The 19,609-nt window shown below is 39.8% G+C and overlaps 3 protein-coding genes across 5 annotated transcripts in view; 1 reads left to right on the plus strand and 2 right to left on the minus strand.

Annotated features, from left to right (window-relative positions):
- LOC140369512 (tubulin polyglutamylase ttll6-like) overlaps window positions 1–6,276 on the minus strand; it is a 20,125-nt gene extending 13,849 nt beyond the window's left edge. Inside the window, exons 1-6 of the mRNA XM_072456879.1 lie at window positions 6,199–6,276; window positions 1,995–2,154; window positions 1,137–1,172; window positions 928–1,046; window positions 305–435; window positions 70–226 (exon numbers count right to left, since the gene is read on the minus strand). Of these exons, the coding sequence (XP_072312980.1) occupies window positions 70–226; window positions 305–435; window positions 928–1,046; window positions 1,137–1,172; window positions 1,995–2,154; window positions 6,199–6,276 (681 nt within the window). The remainder of the gene's footprint in view (window positions 1–69; window positions 227–304; window positions 436–927; window positions 1,047–1,136; window positions 1,173–1,994; window positions 2,155–6,198) is intronic.
- calcoco2 (calcium binding and coiled-coil domain 2) overlaps window positions 1–13,817 on the plus strand; it is a 22,094-nt gene extending 8,277 nt beyond the window's left edge. The window contains exons 1-15 of one of the 3 annotated variants that reach the window (XM_072456040.1): window positions 8,474–8,589; window positions 9,384–9,557; window positions 9,623–9,725; window positions 10,270–10,427; window positions 10,880–11,005; window positions 11,133–11,258; window positions 11,328–11,384; window positions 11,467–11,564; window positions 11,688–11,745; window positions 11,812–11,952; window positions 12,033–12,212; window positions 12,309–12,425; window positions 12,505–12,685; window positions 12,813–12,838; window positions 13,189–13,817. In XM_072456040.1, coding sequence (XP_072312141.1) covers window positions 9,387–9,557; window positions 9,623–9,725; window positions 10,270–10,427; window positions 10,880–11,005; window positions 11,133–11,258; window positions 11,328–11,384; window positions 11,467–11,564; window positions 11,688–11,745; window positions 11,812–11,952; window positions 12,033–12,212; window positions 12,309–12,425; window positions 12,505–12,685; window positions 12,813–12,838; window positions 13,189–13,353 — 1,707 coding nt within the window. In that variant the 5' untranslated portion in view covers window positions 8,474–8,589; window positions 9,384–9,386 and the 3' untranslated portion in view covers window positions 13,354–13,817. Of the gene's footprint in view, window positions 1–8,473; window positions 8,590–9,383; window positions 9,558–9,622; window positions 9,726–10,269; window positions 10,428–10,879; window positions 11,006–11,132; window positions 11,259–11,327; window positions 11,397–11,466; window positions 11,565–11,687; window positions 11,746–11,811; window positions 11,953–12,032; window positions 12,213–12,308; window positions 12,426–12,504; window positions 12,686–12,812; window positions 12,839–13,188 lie in introns of those variants that run through there. The other 2 variants (XM_072456038.1, XM_072456039.1) reach the window with 2 other exon arrangements.
- On the minus strand, window positions 13,553–16,746 carry snf8 (SNF8 subunit of ESCRT-II). The gene is made up of 8 exons (XM_072456046.1): window positions 16,466–16,746; window positions 16,342–16,392; window positions 16,114–16,252; window positions 15,917–16,021; window positions 15,720–15,792; window positions 15,488–15,629; window positions 14,775–14,849; window positions 13,553–14,477 (listed from the first exon to the last, which is right to left on the minus strand). The coding sequence occupies exons 1-8, from the start codon at window positions 16,514–16,516 to the stop codon at window positions 14,343–14,345; spliced, it is 771 nt and encodes a 256-aa protein (XP_072312147.1). The 5' UTR covers window positions 16,517–16,746; the 3' UTR covers window positions 13,553–14,342.
- Between the last annotated feature and the right edge of the window lie 2,863 nt (window positions 16,747–19,609).

Here is a 19,609-nt window from a genome sequence, read left to right on the forward strand (position 1 = left end):
AGAAAACTATATTTAGAATTACACACTTAAAACTGTAATAGAGTATTTTTTTTATTTATAGACACTTACTTTAGAAATGTAAACTTGGCAGATCATATGTTCTCCAGGCTGTATTTCTTTACTTGTTTTGGTGATGAAGATGCCTTTGCCTTGGCACCCGGTGTCTGGCTTACAAATGTATGTTTTGTACTTTTTGGCCCTGGTGAAAGCTTGAAAGTCACTGAAACTGTAGAAAACAAACATATTCACAAATAAAGACAAAAGCAAAAATAGTATGAGAATTAGAGAGTAAAGTAAAACTGACTTAGCAGGAATGCACCATGTTCTGGGGAAGATGTTGTAGTCTTTGGGGAAAAGTTTAAGCATTTGATTCAAGTTTCTTGCCAAAAGGTCCTTGCGACATATTTCATTCATTGCAGGGAAATGGTTGATTTTCTGCAAAAAGACATGTTATTCAAAGGCACACTTCTGGGCACATAGAGGTGCCTGGAATGTTCCACAATATTACAATCTAGCATTTATTTAATTTGAGTTTTTTTACTGCACAGAGAAACATGTATTCTTTGTGTCAGTAAGCTTGCCTTTCAACAGATCTGACCTGTAACTTGGCTTGATAGTGTGGTCTCCATGCAGACTGATCATTTAAATACCAGACAATGGAACAATCCAGGCAAAGCAATACAATCTTTGTGGAGACAGGCAGGCGATAAACCCCCATAGAATATTGTAAATTTAAAAGTATTGTTTTTCGTTTGAGTAAAAAACATGCAATAAATCACATTGTACAATTCAGGTGCGTTGTCCTTTTAACTTTGTAGAATACGGTGAGAAAAATTGTCTTATTGGATTCTGCATTTAACAACAGCAATAATAACTGTATTGTATTTGAGTTATATAATGGATGCATGATTAAGTCGTCATAAGCACCTGATATTGTTTCATATCCTTTACTGAATCCAGAGACACAGAGTAGTCGGTCCAGAACAGGGTCCAGTCCTCACACTTTGCTGCCTCCCGAAGGCCATACCGCCTAGATGCACGTCGCACTGAATACACGGACATAAACACACTTTTAGAGACAGCTACAAAGAGACTTCTTACCTTTATGTCAGTGAAAATCTATGGCTGTGACATACCGCTTTCATATTTGCAGTTTGTGAGGTTGATTCGCAGTCATCTGAAAAAGAAGAACAGAAGGACAGACATCTGCTTTGCTGCAGAACACTACATATGTTCCTGGTTTATAACAAATAATACATCAAGAAATTTGTTAAATGGTACCTCTTTAAAGTAACTACCTTAATTAGCATTAGTAAAGCATGAAGATAGACTTAATTCATAACGAACAAATTGTTTGGTTAGTGAGTTAGGGTATTAAAGATATAGTTACCAAGCCTTTATCTTTCTTAATATAAATGTTGTAATTGTGAATTGTCTTAGTTCATGCTTTAAAAGTGTAGTTATTACAAAGTGTTACCAATTAAATGTATTTGAATCAGAAGTATGTAAATGAAGCAGTAAAATACCTCTTCTTGGTGACCAGTGGAGATTTGGCAGTGCATGTTTTCGTTTGGCTGTTGTTCCCTGAGGCCTCTCCCCGCTCTTCATATTTACACAGAGCTTCTTCATCTTTGTTGTCGAGATTGTCCTCAGGTAAACCCATCTTCTGACCATGCAGGAAAAGCAGTTCACCAAACAAAACACTTTTAATTGGTTTATGATGATAAACCATACAGAAAGAGGAAGTGATGTGGTCAGATAATCGTCATAGTTGAAACATAGTTATTAAATAATATTTAAACAACTTTGATGACCTGATACAACAAAAAAGGGGGCTATTCAACAGAAGATGCAATGGCAACCAGACATTGTTGCTGTTGTTGTTGTTGCTTTTAATGGCGGCTGGCAGAAAACTGCAAAAGTGCATTTACCGCCATCTGGACATTAAATATGGACATTTGTACATTATGACTTAGATGTGCAAGATGTGCAATTCTTCTTCTTCTTCTTCTTCTTCTTCTTCTTCTTCTTCTTCTTCTTCTTCTTCTTCTTCTTCTTCTTCTTCTTCTTCTTCTTCTTCTTCTTCTTCTTCTTCTTCTTCTTCTTCTTCTTCTTCTTCTTCTTCTTCTTCTTCTTCTTCTTCTTCTTCTTCTTCTATGGCAGTTGGTATCCAAGTGTTACATTAGTTGTATGTCTTAGACTTTATACTTTATTCTTTAGACTTTATTCTTTAGCAACGTCTTCTGTTGTTGTTGTGTTACTTTTTATGGCGGATGATAGCCAACTGAAAAGGTACATTTACCGCCACCTACTATAGTTGTTGGCCTCCTTTAGACTTAAGACTTTATTCTTTATACTTTAGACATTATTCTTCTTTTCAACGTTGTCTGTGGTTGTACGTCTTCTTCTTCTTTGGTGTTTTATGGCGGCTGGTATCCAAGTGTTACATTACCGCCAGACTTTATTCTTTAGACTTTCTGTTGTTGTTGTTGTTGTTGTTGTTGTTGTTGTTGTTTTATGGCGGTTGGCATCCGAGTGTTGTTGTTGTTGTTGTTGTTGTTGTTGTTTTATGGCGGTTGACATCCGAGTGTTGCATTACCGCCAGACTTTATTCCTTAGACTTTGTCGTAGTCCTAAAAGTTGTTGTTGTTGTTGTTCGTCTTCTGTTGTTGTTGTTGTTGTTGTTGTTTTATGGCGGTTGGCATCCAATTGTTGCATTACCGCCAGACTTTATTCCTCAGACTTTTCGTAGTCCTCAGACTGTCGTAGACCGCCAGACTTTATTCCTCAGACTGTTGTTGTTGTTGTTGTTGTTGTTGTTTTATGGCGGTTGGCATCCAATTGTTGCATTACCGCCAGACTTTATTCATCTTGTACATCTTCAAGTCTATAACTCTTTGAAGATGTAAAGTAATAAATCTTTGAAGATGTTCAAAGACTTGTACAAAGTAGCATGTTCTGGCCACAGAACAGGCCAGGATGATGATGTCACAAATCGTCGATGATGATGTCCCAAAGCGGGAGACGCAAACACGTTGTCTGGGAAGTGGTCTTCTTCTTCTTCTTTGATGTTTTAGGCGAAAACAACAACAACAACAACAACAACAACAACAACATATACGACGTGGGCTTTGTAACACCAAAGCAATGGAAGGAGTTCTTTTACGGACTACGACAGTCTGAGGACTACGAAAAGTCTGAGGAATAAAGTCTGGCGGTAATGCAACACTCGGATGTCAACCGCCATAAAACAACAACAACAACAACAACAACAAGGCAGAAATACCCGGTCTGGAGAGACGGGAGATGGCGGAGGAGAGTGGATCGGTGGTCGAAGACGTTCTGGACGGCGTGGAGGAGCAGCCTTTTCTGCCTGCACGTGCCCGGAAACGTAAAAAGTCCCTTAGCTCGTCCGAGGGTTCTGGGAATGAGCAGCAGGATGAGGCTGAAGCTATTGATATCCGGGGTGAGAGCAGAGACTGTAAGGTGATCATAAAGCTTGCACAGGATAGTGCATCCTTTAAGGAGTGGAATTCAGTGGCATTGTCAAAGAGCCTAACTGTAGCTGTGGGAGTGATCAAGAGTGCGAGTGTCCTTAGAGATGGCTCGCTGCTGGTCGTGTGCAAGGACGCGGCTCAGCAACGGAAGGCGATTGGAACTAAACGTCTGGGTGGAAAGGACATTCTTGTGTCTGATGCTGTAAGAAACACGGTCAGAGGGGTTATCGTAGGTGTCCCTACGGCGACGTCTGTGGATGAAGTTAAGGAGAATTTGACTGGAGTTACGGTGGTGGACGCTAGGCGTTTGAAGGTGACCCGGTTTGGGGTAAGATGTGACAGCTTGTCGGTAATGGTAACACTTGAAGGGAGGTGCCTGCCTAGTAAGGTGTTCATTGGGTACATGTGCTATAGCGTCAGGCCATATGTTCCGCCGCCCCTGCGTTGCTTTAAGTGCCAGCGCTTTGGGCATATTGCAGCGGTCTGTAGAGGGAAGCAAAGATGTGGTAAATGTGCAGGAGACCACGAGTATGGGAAGTGTGACGTGGGTGCAAAACTGAAGTGCTGTAACTGTGGGGAAGAACATAGCTCTGCCTTCGGGGGATGCAGGTTTAGCAAAAGAGCTGCTGAGGTGCAGAAAATAAAGGTCTCTCAAGGTATATCCTATGCAGATGCAGTCAAGAAAGTTTCAAGTAACGAGTTTAGAGTAAATACAGAGAGGGGAGCCAGCGCTGCTCCCAGCCAGGGCGAAATGAGAAAGGCCAGCGTGGCTCCCAAGAAGTGTGAAGGTTTCAAGAGTGGAGGTCCCAAGTGTGCAGGTTCCAGAATTAATGAGAATACCCTGGTTGTGGATAGAGAGGATTTTGTACTCTTTATGGTGGATGTTGTAAACTGTGCTGCTCAGACTCAAAGCAGAACTGAAAGGATCAGGATCATTGCTAAAGCTGCAGGGAGATTCTTTGGAACAAAGGAGCTTGATTGGGCAGATATAGAAAACAGGCTAAAGTCGCTAAATGGGAGTCGGAGTGATGGGGGTCTGCTTGTGGGGAGTCAGAGTGATCAGAGTGACGAGATGGGGGTGGGGGTGGTCTCCTGTCCTCGTCCAGTCTCGTAGACGCACGGCTACCAAGCAGCAACATCAGTGGAAATATTAAAGCCTATAGAATGAAGCCTAAAGAATAAAGCTGTACGGTGGAAGCACCGAACGTCAAAGAAGGAGAGGAAGATGAAGAAGAGTCTCCCTGGAATAAAGCCGGTTGGTCTCTGAAACAACAACAACTATTCTAGTCACAAAGACATATCATGACCTCATGGGCTTTGTAACACCAAAGCAATGGAAGGAGTACTTTTACGGACTACGACAGAGTCTGAGGACTACGACAAAGTCTGAGGAATAAAGTCTGGCGGTAATGCAACAATTGGATGCCAACCGCCATAAAACAACAACAACAACAACAACAACAACAACAACAACAACAACAACATATAAGTAGTTATAACACCAAAGCAATGGAAGGAGTACTTTTACGGACTACGACAGAGTCTAAGGAATAAAGTCTGGTGGTAATGCAACACTCGGATGCCAACTGCCATAAAACAACAACAACAACAACAACAACAACAACAACAACAACAACATGTTTTAGGCGAGAGTTTTTTAAGTTAAGTTGTTTCACGGAATTTCCTTGGCATTTTTTTAAGAGGGGAGGATGGAATAAAAATTACATTTTATTTTCGTGTTATCAAATCATATCTCTACCATCCAGAAGTCGGAGTAGAATTTATTTATTTTTTTTATTCGAAATACTTTTCTTGGATTCTTAGTATAGGCCCTACTACCACCTCTCTACATTATCTACAAAATTATAGTTATGGATGCAAGACATCTGAAGTTCAATAAAAACAGGTCATATTAGACAACATGCTCTCTTTGTTTTTATTTGGTTTTATTCACTTTTATTTTTTAATCTGCCCACCCTTTTCTTTTAAATTTACTTTGATTCAGAACTCAACCCCTGGAACTAACAGCTTAGCCTCCGGGGCCCGAACTCAGCCTAGCCGGAGGCAAAAACTGGCAAAAGTGACAATAAAATCACAAAAACGAACACCACACGACCTACACAACCCACCCAAACTAGGTGGAATAGTAATTTTGATCTGCTGTTTGCGCCGCGCTCCTCTGGGCCGAGGTGAGAAGGAGCTGTGGACCTGATCAGAAGCTGATCTGTGCAGAAGATGCTACTGCAGCATGTTCAGACCATCCCAATTGTTTGGCAAGAAACATGCAGTACTTTACTAGAATGTGTTCCATACATTTCTATTTGGATCAGTTGGTTGGATGTATGAAGTTATTAGAGCAGAATGGATTTATTTATTTATTAGAGTAAAAACATTATCCATTTGGTCAATTTTTAGGACCCTTTTTTATTTTTTTTTTTTATCAGGATACGTATCGTAATGAGGGAATTCTATCCGAATATACAAGTATCGGGATACATATTGTATCGTGACCCCTGTATCGGGATACGTATTGTATCGCGAGGGTCTTGGCAATACCCAGCCCTACAAAACACCACCCAAACACAAACACTGTCTTCAGTAGTTGAACCAGGAAATCACATTTCAGTTTCAGATCCGGGATCCTGCAAAAACAAGAGTAAATTTATATCTCACAGGGATGCCTTAGTTGAGATTGTCTTACACTGAAGAAACTTGTCCCGTAACGGATCTGGTGTCCAATTAAAAACTGTGGAGACAAACACCTGATCTGTCGTGACATGAAGCTGAGATAATGAGCAGGAGAACTCAGCAGGGAGTTAGAGGAGAGCAATAATCCCCCATATTTGTAAACTGAAATTGGAGAGCCACATCTCAGCACCTGGACCTGTTAAATTTAAATCTGTGCTGAAAACACAGGCCGGGCATGGATCTCCTGCCAAGCTACAGAGGGCTGCTGTTAATTGAATTGTGCCGCTGTAACAAAGGCATTAGTGCAATTAAAGTGTAAAGAGTGTTGAAGATAATCTGCAGAGCTCAAATAAAATCAGATAAACACTGAATGATAATGTGTAAGGATAGCCTGAAGTAACCAATTACAGCAATCAACATTAATTAGTCATAAGTCACTATTTTATGTTTCAGATTAAGCAGTGTTTGTGTCCACCACCATTATGATTCAACAGTTTTGAAGCATTAGGTATCACTGCAAACACTCTGGATAACTGCTCTATTGTGAAATAACAATTTGGATGCAATAGATGTGATGGGCTTTAAATAGAAGGCAAGCTGGTAAATGGACCAAGATATTGAAATTATTGTTGAAATTATGTGTTAATCCACTGTTTACAACAATTGGATGATTCTTGTTTGCAGTTGTTATTCCTCCAAAAATGGAAGGTCACAGGCAGGGTGGGTAAAGTTGCCAAAATTTGCACTCAAGTAAGAGTAACCTTAAATCATATACCTTAAAGCCTCAGTACGTAAAGTTTTAGCCAATTTTTGGCTTTTCAAAATATTTGGATGTAAAATGTAGGTCTATTTAAAAACTGATTTAAGACACTGATATTTCCAAACAGTAGGCACAAAATCCTATATTTCGTGTCAGCCTGTCCGTCTGAGGGAGTCGGATCTCTCCTTCACTGTGGAACTCCTCCAGGTTTCTACTTTTTCCCAAGGAGGTTTTTTGAAGTTTTTCCTGGCCAAGGAGAGTCAAAGGACAGGGGACCCTGGGACATCGTCCCTATGGACATTGTTTAATCCGTTTTTCACTGTCGCCCTCCGAGACAATTGTTGTGATTTTGAGCGTTACAAAAATAAATTGAATTGAATATCCGTGGGAAAAGTAACAGAGATAAATGTTCAAATCATTTTACATTAAGCTTTTGTAATTAACGTTCTGTAATTACTCACTGAGGGAAGAGTAACTAAACTTAAGAGTGCTGTTATGAACTAGATATTACTTGAGTAGGAGTAAAAATGTATTCCTAAAGTTACTCAGGTAAACGTGTCTGAGTACACTGGTCAAATGTAGGCTATGTTAGGCCTATTAGTTTGAACAAGTCTGCTTTACCAAAAACTAGTGTGTATAGGACGAGAGGATCACGTTCCTTCGCCTTCGGATTGGGGACAGGTCTCTCACTGTTGTAGGCCCTAGGCCAGCGATCAATGATCAACTTTGTTGTCGTGTCATCTGACCTCCGGCTGCGTGTCTTGGACTCGGGTAAAGAGAGGGGCAGAGCTGTCAATCGATCACCACCTGGTGGTGAGTTGGATCTGCTGGGCCCAAGCGTATGGCGACTGGGCAAAAACTGGGCAAAAACTCATCTAATGTCACAATTAGTTTTATTTGACAAATACAAATATTTGAGAGCGTCTTTATTTTGTTGAATTAATGTTTAGGGGTTCAAAAAATATGTTTCTTTATGTAAATTGTGTACTTTGACTGCAACTTTGACTGGAATGAGTGTCCCTCGTGTGATGTCACTTTCTGTCATTTTCTACAGCTTTTTCAACGTTTTCTCCACAAATACCTGCCCATTCTTTCATTCATTCTTTCATTTTCTACCTCTTGTTTCCGTTTGGAGTCGTGGGTGACTGGAGCCTATCCCGGGACAGGGGCTGGCTCGTCTCAGGGTCTACTACTCGACTGGTGTAAAACAATAATGTATATATACAACAGGTATAAATACACCAAAGTCAAATTGAAAATAAATAAAGTCAAAATTTCAAAATTGTAAAAACCTCTCATACGCACTGTAAAATGGATACATTAATCTAAATGTCCTCTGTCACTTTAAGAAAACGATTATTAGACCTACTTGGCAGCGATTTAATTTCAACTGTATTAACCTATTAAGGACTTATTTTTTTCTCAAACAAAATGAACAAATATTATTGGATAACATAATTGATAATGCATCATAAACACGGATAGGGTGTTACTTTGTAGCTGTAGAAGATTGAGCCAGATTAGCTGTCCCACATGGAGAATCATTGAAAGTACGAGCTCTACTTGAACACACCATCCACTGTAGCAGGAGCGAGTGTGGGACAGGTCTTTGCGTCTGTGGATCCGACAGGAGACTGCGCGCATGTAAGTTTGTGGCTATACAATTTATATTAGAACCTAATGTAAAATATATTCAAATATCTTTAGTTGTGAAAAGTTGTTGTTGTTGTTGTTGTTGTTGTTGTTGTTGTTATTGTTGTTTTATGGCGGTTGGCATCCGAGTGTTGCATTACCGCCAGACTTTATTCCTTAGACTGTTGTTGCTGTTGTTATTGTTTTATGGCAGTCGACAGCCGAGTGTCGCATTACCGCCAGTTGTTGTTGTTGTTGTTGTTGTTGTTGTTTTATGGCGGTTGGCATCCAATTGTTGCATTACCGCCAGACTTTATTCCTCAGACTTTTCGTAGTCCTCAGACTGTCGTAGTCCATTACCGCCAGTTTTAGTTTTGTTAGGGTTAGGTTGATTTTGCTACGTTCGTATTCACTTTCGGTTTCTTTATTATGAGGCTATAACTTTGATTTGATCGGCGTATAAGCGAGTCAAAATATCTCATGATTCTAAACATTATTAAAAATGTATCAAGCCTTTATGACAGATACATTTTTGAAAAAATATTTTTGATACTCACGTATCGGACTTATCTGCGTATAAACAGGAAGTACGATTCAGACCTTGTCATAAAAGAGGGGGAGGTGGTTGTTGTTTTTATTAGTGAGGGCGAGGTGGTTGTTGTTTTTATTAGTGAATAGGCCACAAGCAATGTTGTCCATAGAAGAGTTTATCTGAGTTGAGTGCATGCAAATCAGGTCACACACACACACACACACACACACACACCTGCCTGTTTTTTTATGTTGCTTTTACTTTTACCTTTCAGGCCATGGATAGCTCACCAGAAGCTACCACTGCTGACCCCACTGTGGCCACCTTTTCACAGGTGGTCTTCACTGATGTCCCGCGCTCTTACCCCATCTCCACTGGCGTCACCTCTAACTACACCGTCACCCCCTCCTTTCAGTCCCATACTCGGGACTGGGTTGGGATTTTTAAGGTTAGTGAGACAGATTCACTGTTTTTGTTTTTCTGATGTGTTGTGTAATTTGCTTCCCTTTTCAGGTTGGATGGAGTTCGACAAAAGAGTATCATACCTTTGTCTGGGTGGAGCCATGTCCAGATTTGACAGGACAGGAGAGACTGACAAAACAAGCTGTTTTCAAAGGTGAGAGGAAGTTTAAGACCAGATCAAGTCATGTTTGTTTATAGACACACTTGCCTTCTTTTCTATGGGGACAGTAAAGATTAACTTTTATGCTTTAGCTGTGCCTAAATGTTGAGTCATGGCAATTATTTTCAATTTTGTCTGGCAGTATTATTGTTTTTTTGTGTAATACACACATTTTGTTTTGGCAGAGATTAAGCCAAAAACACAAACCGGTAACTTAAAGCTGGGGAACCCAACTTTAAATTGTTTTCCACCAGAGTATATTGTAAAATATGAAAAAAGCTGCCTTAAAGCAGTGCACGTGCCATGTAAATGTGAATATTAACGATGAAAGGTTTGTGAGAGCTACAGTAGTGACATGTTAGACGGATATACTGTAAATACCTTCTTCTGGTTTTGCAGTATGAAAATCAGGTACGCCAGCTTTAATATTGTTATGTAGGACTGAGTTTAACTGCATTTTTGTAAAAGAAAACAAGTAGATAAAAGTAGTAAAATTGATATGTATAATAATCTCAACTATAGATATTTTTTTCCTCAGACTACTACCTGCCCAAAGACGATGAGTTCTACCAGTTCTGCTACATTGACAACACAGGACAAGTGCGAGGAGCCAGCACACCTTTCTGTTTCCTAAACTCTGGTGAACAAAGTCTGGAAAACAGCCCTGATGATGATCTCTTGGTGATTACAACACAGGTATTTTAAATCTATTTAAAGTTCTAGATCATTACAGATCTCGGAAATCATAAAAAAACAAAAGAAAAAACAACTAAGAAAATCTGATAATAGGATAGGATACATAGAATACAATAAAGAAGTTGAAGATGTTATTTAAACATTCAACTGTTTAATTGAGAAAAGGAATAGACAAATATTAGTAATGTTACAATGCTGTTTTTGTGTTGTTCTTGGATAGAGTCAATAATTAACCTTATTACTTTGTATTACGTGATACACTTCATCGACATTTGTAATCAAAACACTATATAATCAATCTGAAACACACAACTTCAACAAATAAAATAAAAAACAAAAGATAAAACATTTCAGTCACACTCAAAGTCAAATGTTCTGCTACTTCATGGTCTTGTCTCTGCTCCAAGATAAATAGAGACTTATCTTGACTTGACTCCGTTCTGTTGAACCAGGAACAAGTTGACCAAAGTGTACGTGAAAAGGCTGAGCAGATGAAAGAGCTGGGGCAGTTAAGAGCAGAAAATGATACCTTAAAAAGTGCTTTGCTAAAAGAACAGCAAGGCGTCGAGAATTGTAAGGTAGGTTTGCTGTGGTTATAAACATTTCATCTTTGCTTGATAAATGCAATACATTTATCAAGTAGTTTTAACAATAGTTTATTTTAGATTTACTTTCACAGTGAGGTTTGTGGTGTTGTTTTTACAGGGGCTGTACATGCAAAAAGAGGAATACATTGGTACTCTAATCACGGAAATGAATCAGATGAAGGAAGAAAGAGATCAACTCATAAGTGATGTGCAAAAGCAAAAGATGGAGATTGACAATTTAAAGGTTTGTTTGCTGTGGTGGCGTTGTACTGAGTGCAATGCATGTTAAAATGGACATGTAATTGTGATTTAGGTTGAGACGGCGAAGGATCAACCACAAAGAAAATATAGCTTGGATTCTGCCGATGCTGTAAAACAAAAAGTTGAGCTTTTTACAAAATAAAAAAACATGTGTTTGATCTTTTCCAATGTGTATATTTTTTGACACACAGGACAAGTATGAAAAAGCATTGAAAAAAATGCAAGTGCTGAAGGAGGAACGGGACAAGCAGAAAGAAATCAATGAAGCTCAAAAATTAGTTATAACTGAGTAAGTTGCAACAGTCTTTTAAAGGATTATTATCATTTCATTTTACTGTAACTGTTCTGCCCTAGGATGCTCATACCGTTATTAAAATGTGTATCAATATGTATAACAATAATTGTCTTTCAGGCTAAAAACAAAAGAAAATGATTTTTTAAGAGCACAAGACAACCTCCAGCTCTTAAAGGTAAAAAGCACTGAGATTGACATATAATATTTAAAAAGCAAGGAAAAACTAAATTACTGTGTTTAGGTTGATCTGCAGCACAGCAAAACCGAAAAGCAGAGAATAACCAAAGAGCTGCAAAGCAAAATTCAACATTTAAAGGAGGAAATTCAACAAAAATCCTATACGCAGCAGCCAGTTCAAAATGGTCCAACTGAGGATCTGAAGGTAGAGAACAATTACAAGCCGGTGTCATAATACAATACAACTAAGTTAATGTCAGTAACTAAATTAAACTGATGATTTAGGTAAAGTGCCAAGAGCTTGCAGATGAGCTACAACAAGCTCATAGATCACTGGCTGCTGAGAAGGAAGAGTCCAGAAACACAAGAAGACGAACAGAAGCTTTAGAGCCACAAATGAAAGAACAGCTGGATAACATGGCAGCACACTGTGAAGATCTGAATAGGAAAAGTAACAAATTAGAGGTAAAACACACAACATGTAGGGCGACTGGGGGGTTCATCGGACTAAATAGGGACTTGTCAGATGGTCTATTGTATTTGTTGTCCTATTACATTCAGATTCTGCTAAGGGAGGCCCATGAACTCATTGCTGAAAAAGATGCCATGAGAGAAGCACAAGAGGATGTGATTAAGCTTGATCGGCGCGAGAAGGAAGAGATTGCCAAAGAAAACCAGGTGCAGTGACAGGAAATTACTACTTTTTTTTAATCCTTTTGTTGAAAACTTATAGATAACTTTGGTTTACACGTTTCAGGCCCTAAAAAACGAGATTGAAGAGCTGCGCAGAGCTTTCACAGAAGCCCCACAACATTTTTTGGAAAGTGTGTATGACCAGCCCAGACCAGAACAAACAGCGCAACAACCTAACATGGTCAAAATACAACCCAATTCAACAGAGCAGTCAGTCCCACCTGAGCCCCTATATGAAACCATTGGTCAGTTACACTCTAATATTCTTGTTTTCCATTTTAACATACAAAATCTTCTTCAAACGTCGTCAATTAACACTGTACATGTTATTTAATGCCATTATAGTAAACTACTCTTCCTATTTTTTTGCAGATAACGCAGAAAACTCAGAGGAAGAGGTAGGTTTTCTATCTTTTTTGTGCGTTTGTGTTAAAAGCAGAAAATCAAATGTTATTGAAATGATCATAATATTATTCTGTACTGATGGGTTAAATCACGTACACAACAGCTTAAATGGTAGTTACTCGGATACAAAGTTGGGCTTTCTCCCATTCAGCTCCATTTTCTCTTTGAATTAAAGAATAAACTATTTCATAAAGTGTAGTTGAATTGAGTAAGTATACATTCATTTGGGAATACATTGAATCGCGCCACTCAGCAACAGGCGTGCAGTTTATTTTTATGTGGATTTAAAACATAATCCGTTCCATATTTTGTTACCCTGTGGGCTTGTCTATTTTTACTTCAGGAGTGCAAGGTGTGTTGCCACTGCCAGGAGCGTTTCCCGGGAATCACCCAGAATGAACTGGAGCAACACGAGCAGAGCCACCGCGTGTGTCCCTTCTGCGCCATGATATGCGACAACATAGATCAGAGCGAGTTCGAAGACCACGTATACGGACACGGGTTGTAACAGCAACCAGGCCTCAACTGCCATATTTGTATATATTTTAACTTTAATTATGCTACAATTGTCTTTTCATTCCATACATGTAAAATGAATCCATATTTGTATTTGCCCGATCAGGAAAATCTATGAACTGCCAATTTCAAAGATGTAGCACTTATATAAAAGTGGAAGTTTAAAGCTATGCAATCATTTTAAACCAAAGCACATGTACCTATCCATGAAGATATCTTTATCAACTACAGCAATCACAATACTTATATATCTATTATTCTGTTATATCTATTATTCTGTAAGGGGATTGATCCAACATCAAAATGAGTTAACATGGTGTCGTAAGTATGTTTATGGACGAGATGCAGCATTATCTTAATGACTTTTTATCGTTTAATGGGGAAAAACAATTGAGGTTAAGCAGTTTTGATTATGTAGCAGTGTGTAAAAAGTCAATAAAACATGTAAAATAATCATCTCACAGTCTCACAATTATTCATATTTAATAATTAAGCGTGATCACCCCAGATTGACATTTTAAAGAACACTGGTGGGCAATATTGACAACTATCAATATTTAGTCAAGAGTCAATATATTTGCAATCCATAATAAATGTATCAACAAATGTCTTGGTTCAGAACTGTGACAGGACTGTATGTACTTTTATATAAATTGATTTGAGCATTTTCATATTTTAATAAATTATATACACAATTTTATTCTTGCATACCTTCAAAGAAACAATTTAGATATGTATGTAAAGTACATTGCCCACCTCTGTAGAGAAACATTACATTTCTTTCAGTAGCTGTGCAAGGATAAGTTCTATTTTTGCATAGATGTACTGAGAGGTCATACAGGAATGTTTTGTGTTGCAAATGCAGAAAACGATCCCAGTGACTTCACCTCCCCTGTCATGTGACCCTTCCCTCAGACACATTTTGTAGATCAACACAGTCCCGGGCCACTCTGCTTATCATCCAGCCCTCCAGCGCTTTCGTCAAGGGATCATCTGATTGGCCTCGTCCGGCGTTATGTCCCGTGACGTCAGCTCGGAAAACAGAGCTGGAAGCCAGTACTGAGGTTCCCCAGCTTGGGAGTCCAACCAGGCCAGTCCCTCTTTCAGAAGGTGATCCTGCGAACAAAAAAAGAGCGTTAAACATGGGCCACCCCTTTAGAAAGAATGTCTATAATAACAACTATAATCCTCAATGGTATTTGCTCTGTCCTTGTAAACAAACAAGAAATAACACACAAGAATTGGCTGAGAACATAAACCTTCCGAGTTATTCTAACCTTGAGCACTGATGGTCTATTATTTAATATGTTGACAGCATTTCCCAAGACTGAATCAGTCATGAATGACATGTAACTGGATGAACAGGTTATGTAATGGGCTATGGTTACCGTAAATAAGTTGGTATGCACTTACCAAGACATGTGAAGCCCGTTCTTTCTCCCATTTAAGACTCTCTTTTATCTCGCTAACTGAAACATATCCCTTTTTCTGCAAAGGGACAGAGAAAACCAAACATTAATTGATGGAACTACAATGCAAGACAACCTGAACTTTTTGTATTCAAAAAAGGAAAATTACATAATGACACCCCAGTTGCAGTTGTCGTTACCACCCATCTTGCTATATATAAAATTCCATTTGTCTGCCCCAAGTCAGCTGTGACTAGCTACTGAATTAGCTTAATACTGCCTATTGTAGTATGAAATTGTAAAGTATTACATAATAATTTATAGGGCTGTAATCCTTTAGAGTGTTTAGTTGATTAATCGAAAAAGATGGCATCTTAGTTGACTGATAATTTTCTTACGATTTTAGGACTTTTTTTGGGGGTGACTCAGCAGTTTAAACTGCCTTTTTACTTATAAGAATGCAGTTTACTAGAACTTCTCTGTATACATTGTTGTTTTCCCGTGAGATCCTAATACTTTTTAGAGCTTTTGTCAGTGCCTCGCCCCTTGTTAGTCAATTGATGCACAGGTCATGTCTTTAGTTGATCCAAGGATTTAGATGACTACAACTCTAGAAATCTATAAATGGATGTTTTGATTCCAAAGGACGTTCAGGGAGCTGAGAATAAATAATTAAGATCTACAGGAATAACAAAACAATTTACTTGCATAACTTACCTCTGCCAGCTGCAGTACAACAGTGTGGTCCATGTTGAGCTCGGCTGGCACTGACTGCACTAAATAAGAACCACCAACAGGAATCATCCCAAATCCACTCCCCATCACCTTCAGTTTCTTTATGGCTCTCACCAAGTCATCCCTAAGAAACAGAGAAGGCGTTTGATACATTGAGTTTTTGGATGCAACAGTTTTAATGCCATCACTGACTCTTCTTATAGTGAATACTTACTGGCTAACATCCTGTGCATATTTACCCCTTCCCTTCAGTACTCTCTGATGAAGCTCATCAAGAGTAATAAGACCTGCATAAATACAACATTAATTATCAAGTTCTTCTAATTGATAGCTAGTGATTGTTGCTATATTACATAAAGACAAATGGTAAGGTCATATACAAGATTGTCATATATAAAAAAAAACACAAACCTCCATTTCGGTGTTTTAGGGCAAGGCAAACTTCAATTATCTGCACACCAAGTTCATAATAGAAGTCTCCAACTCCAAGCATCTCTGACCAAAAACCTTTACCAGCTGTCAATGGAAGAAAAAAGGAATATTGTAAACCTGCTTGATTCACATATATTTCTTTAGTACGCATGTTCAAACAGAGCAATAAAGTTTACATGCAAGAGGGTCCACTCCGATGGTGGCACACATTTCTTGAAACTGAACTCTGAACTGAGGATTCTTGCGGATTTCTTGTTTGTGTTTACTGGCAAATTCTTCCAGGTGAGACTTAAATGTCTCCAGCTGTTTAGACATCTATCAAGGAGAGAAGAGAAATACAATCAAAGTCAATGTTATTGATTTAATGAACTTATAATTTAATGAAACCAATTGTCCTTCCTTACTTGAATAATTTGGTCTTCTGCCAAAACCGTTCCCCTCTCTTTATATTTGGCCTGCAAAAAGTAACGTAAGAATGATCCCTCAGTGAGTACCTCGACTATAGTACAAATTAGACATGTTTTATACCTCTGCCAGCTTCTTTTTGGCAATAGCCCCAGCTCCAACTCCTCTTCGCATCGTGTTGCCCTTTCTTTACAGTTACTTAATCAAATTTGGCAGTATAAGTTATTATTCGCGCAAGCTAACATCAACTAAACTTTCTGTCACCATTATATACCGAGCTAGAAGGTCATTCGTCTTCATAACCGGCTGAAAATGATCAGAAATATACTAAAATATTACGGGTTGCTCGCAGATTTCAGAGGAGTTGTGTTGATCCCCTGCTGAACAGGAAGTGTCCGCTTGTGATCTGTATTTGGACTAAACAGCGCCGCCTAGCGTGTTGGTGAGTGTAGTGAACTGCAAAAACATCATTTGGCAAAAATGTTGAATGCAGTAATAGATCCATGAGTGGGATGTAGTGAAACGAGTATTTGGCACAGGTTCGAAGCCCCAAAGTGAAGGCACTGCTCTGAAACATGATTCAAAATGCTGATCACGTGACATCGATGGTTCATGGAGTTTGTCATGTGACCCATACGGTTCATGAACCACAGTTTATAAAATAATAGATCCATGCAGTTGTTTCACGGGTGTTTCACTAGAGGGCATCCGCCTCGAGCCTGGACAGTCTGTCTGGGTTAGGGTTAGATTAGATAGTTGTTGATTGTTTGTGAAAAGCGAGATAAGACATTTATGATAGCCACATCCTCTGGAGTTTGTGCCACTTCGACACGCAGATACGGTTACATTGGTACAGGAGTTTGCGCTCTGGCCTTGTTGACATGCGTGTGGTGCGCATGGTGCGCATGGTGGTGAGGGACTAGTTTGTGTGTCAAAAGTTGCACTAACCTTTGAAGATATTGATACTTTTCCAACATAACATCAGAGAATAAAAGCACAAAATACTTTAAACAAAATAGACTGCGTCCCTTCACAGAAGGAACATGTAACCTGAGAAAAAGGAAAAAATATACCCTTAAATGTAAAAGATCCTCACTTTTATCAAATATTTTTTTAATATACATATTATTCTAAAAAACACAGTTGTATTAATACTAGACACACCTCAAAAGTGAAATTATTTTATTGGCAATCGCACATTGAATGTGGTTCGAACCACTGTGGATGTGGTAGTACTAAAACATACCACTAGATGTCACTCTGGTGGTGTTCTTTATCTTCTTTCATGGTGTGTTATGCTGGTATCCAAGTGTTACATTACCGCCAGACTTTATTCTTTAGACTTTATTATTTCAGACTGTATTCTTTCTTGTTGTTGTTGTTGTTGTTGTTGTTGTTGTTTTATGGCGGTTGGCATCCAAGTGTTGCATTACCGCCAGACTTTATTCCTCAGACTTTGTCGTAGTTGTTGTTGTTGTTGTTGTTGTTTTATGGCGGTTGGCATCCAAGTGTTGCATTACCGCCAGACTTTATTCCTCAGACTTTGTCGTAGTCCTCAGACTCTGTCGTAGTCCGTAAAAGTACTCCTTCCATTGCTTTGGTGTTACAAAGCCCATGAGGTCATGATATGTCTTTGTGACTAGAATAGTTGTTGTTGTTTCAGAGACCAACCGGCTTTATTCCAGGGAGACTCTTCTTCATCTTCCTCTCCTTCTTTGACGTTCGGTGCTTCCACCGTACAGCTTTATTCTTCAGGCTTCATTCTATAGGCTTTAATATGTCCACTGATGTCGCTGCTTGGTAGCCGTGCGTCTACGAGACTGGGCGAGGACAGGAGACCACCCCCACCCCCATCTCGTCACTCTGATCACTCTGACTCCCCACAAGCAGACCCCCATCACTCCGACTCCCATTTAGCGCCTTTAGCCTGTTTTCTATATCTGCCCAATCAAGCTCCTTTGTTCCAAGGAATCTCCCTGCAGCTTTAGCAATGATCCTGATCCTTTCAGTTCTGCTTTGAGTCTGAGCAGCACAGTTTACAACATCCACCATAAAGAGTACAAAATCCTCTCTATCCACAACCAGGGTATTCTCATTAATTCTGGAACCTGCACACTTGGGACCTCCACTCTTGAAACCTTCACACTTCTTGGGAGCCACGCTGGCCTCTCTCATTTCGCCCTGGCTGGGAGCAGCGCTGGCTCCTCTCTCTGTATTTACTCTAAACTCGTTACTTGAAACTTTCTTGACTGCATCTGCATAGGATATACCTTGAGAGACCTTTATTTTCTGCACCTCAGCAGCTCTTTTGCTAAACCTGCATCCCCCGTAGGCAGAGCTATGTTCTTCCCCACAGTTACAGCACTTCAGTTTTGCACCCACGTCACACTTCCCATACTCGTGGTCTCCTGCACATTTACCACACCTTTGCCTCCCTCTACAGACCGCTGCAATATGCCCAAAGCGCTGGCACTTAAAGCAACTCAGGGGCGGCGGAACATATGGCCTGACGCTATAGCACATGTACCCAATGAACACCTTACTAGGCAGGCACCTCCCTTCAAGTGTTACCATTACCGACAAGCTGTCACATCTTACCCCAAACCGGGTCACCTTCAAACGCCTAGCGTCCACCACCGTAACTCCCGTCAAATTCTCCTTAACTTCATCCACAGACGTCGCCGTAGGGACACCTACGATAACTCCTCTGACCGTGTTTCTTTCAGCATTAGACACAAGAATGTCCTTTCCACCCAGACGTTTAGTTCCAATCGCCTTCCGTTGTTGAGCCGCGTCCTTGCACACGACCAGCAGCGAGCCATCTCTAAGGACACTCGCACTCTTGATCACTCCCACAGCTACAGTTAGGCTCTTTGACAATGCCACTGAATTCCACTCCTTAAAGGATGCACTATCCTGTGCAAGCTTTATGATCACCTTACAGTCTCTGCTCTCACCCCGGACATCAATAGCTTCAGCCTCATCCTGCTGCTCATTCCCAGAACCCTCGGACGAGCTAAGGGACTTTTTACGTTTCCGGGCACGTGCAGGCAGAAAAGGCTTCTCCTCCACGCCGTCCAGAACGTCTTCCATCCCCGATCCACTCTCCTCCGCCATCTCCCGTCTCTCCAGACCGGGTGTTGAGCAAGGTCTCCTCACAGTTTTGTACAATTGTTGTTTTATGGCGGTTGGCATCCAATTGTTGCATTACCGCCAGACTTTATTCCTTCCATTGCTTTGTAGTCCTCAGACTCTGTCGTAGTCCGT

Source organism: Eucyclogobius newberryi, unplaced genomic scaffold, assembly GCF_026437365.1.
Source record: "Eucyclogobius newberryi isolate DKJ021-1_F unplaced genomic scaffold, fEucNew1.0.hap1 SCAF_20, whole genome shotgun sequence".
Taxonomy (NCBI): domain Eukaryota; kingdom Metazoa; phylum Chordata; class Actinopteri; order Gobiiformes; family Gobiidae; genus Eucyclogobius; species Eucyclogobius newberryi.

Bases quoted from the DNA above. Each gene is read 5' to 3' on its own strand.
- snf8 (XM_072456046.1), bottom strand. From the start codon at position 16,516: ATGCGAAGAGGAGTTGGAGCTGGGGCTATTGCCAAAAAGAAGCTGGCA. The intron at 16,253-16,341 runs GTAAGGAAGGAC...TCTCCTTGATAG, and splicing joins CAGAAGACCAAATTATTCAA to ATGTCTAAACAGCTGGAGAC. The intron at 15,793-15,916 runs GTTTGTGTTTTT...GTATTTATGCAG, and splicing joins CCTAAAACACCGAAATGGAG to GTCTTATTACTCTTGATGAG.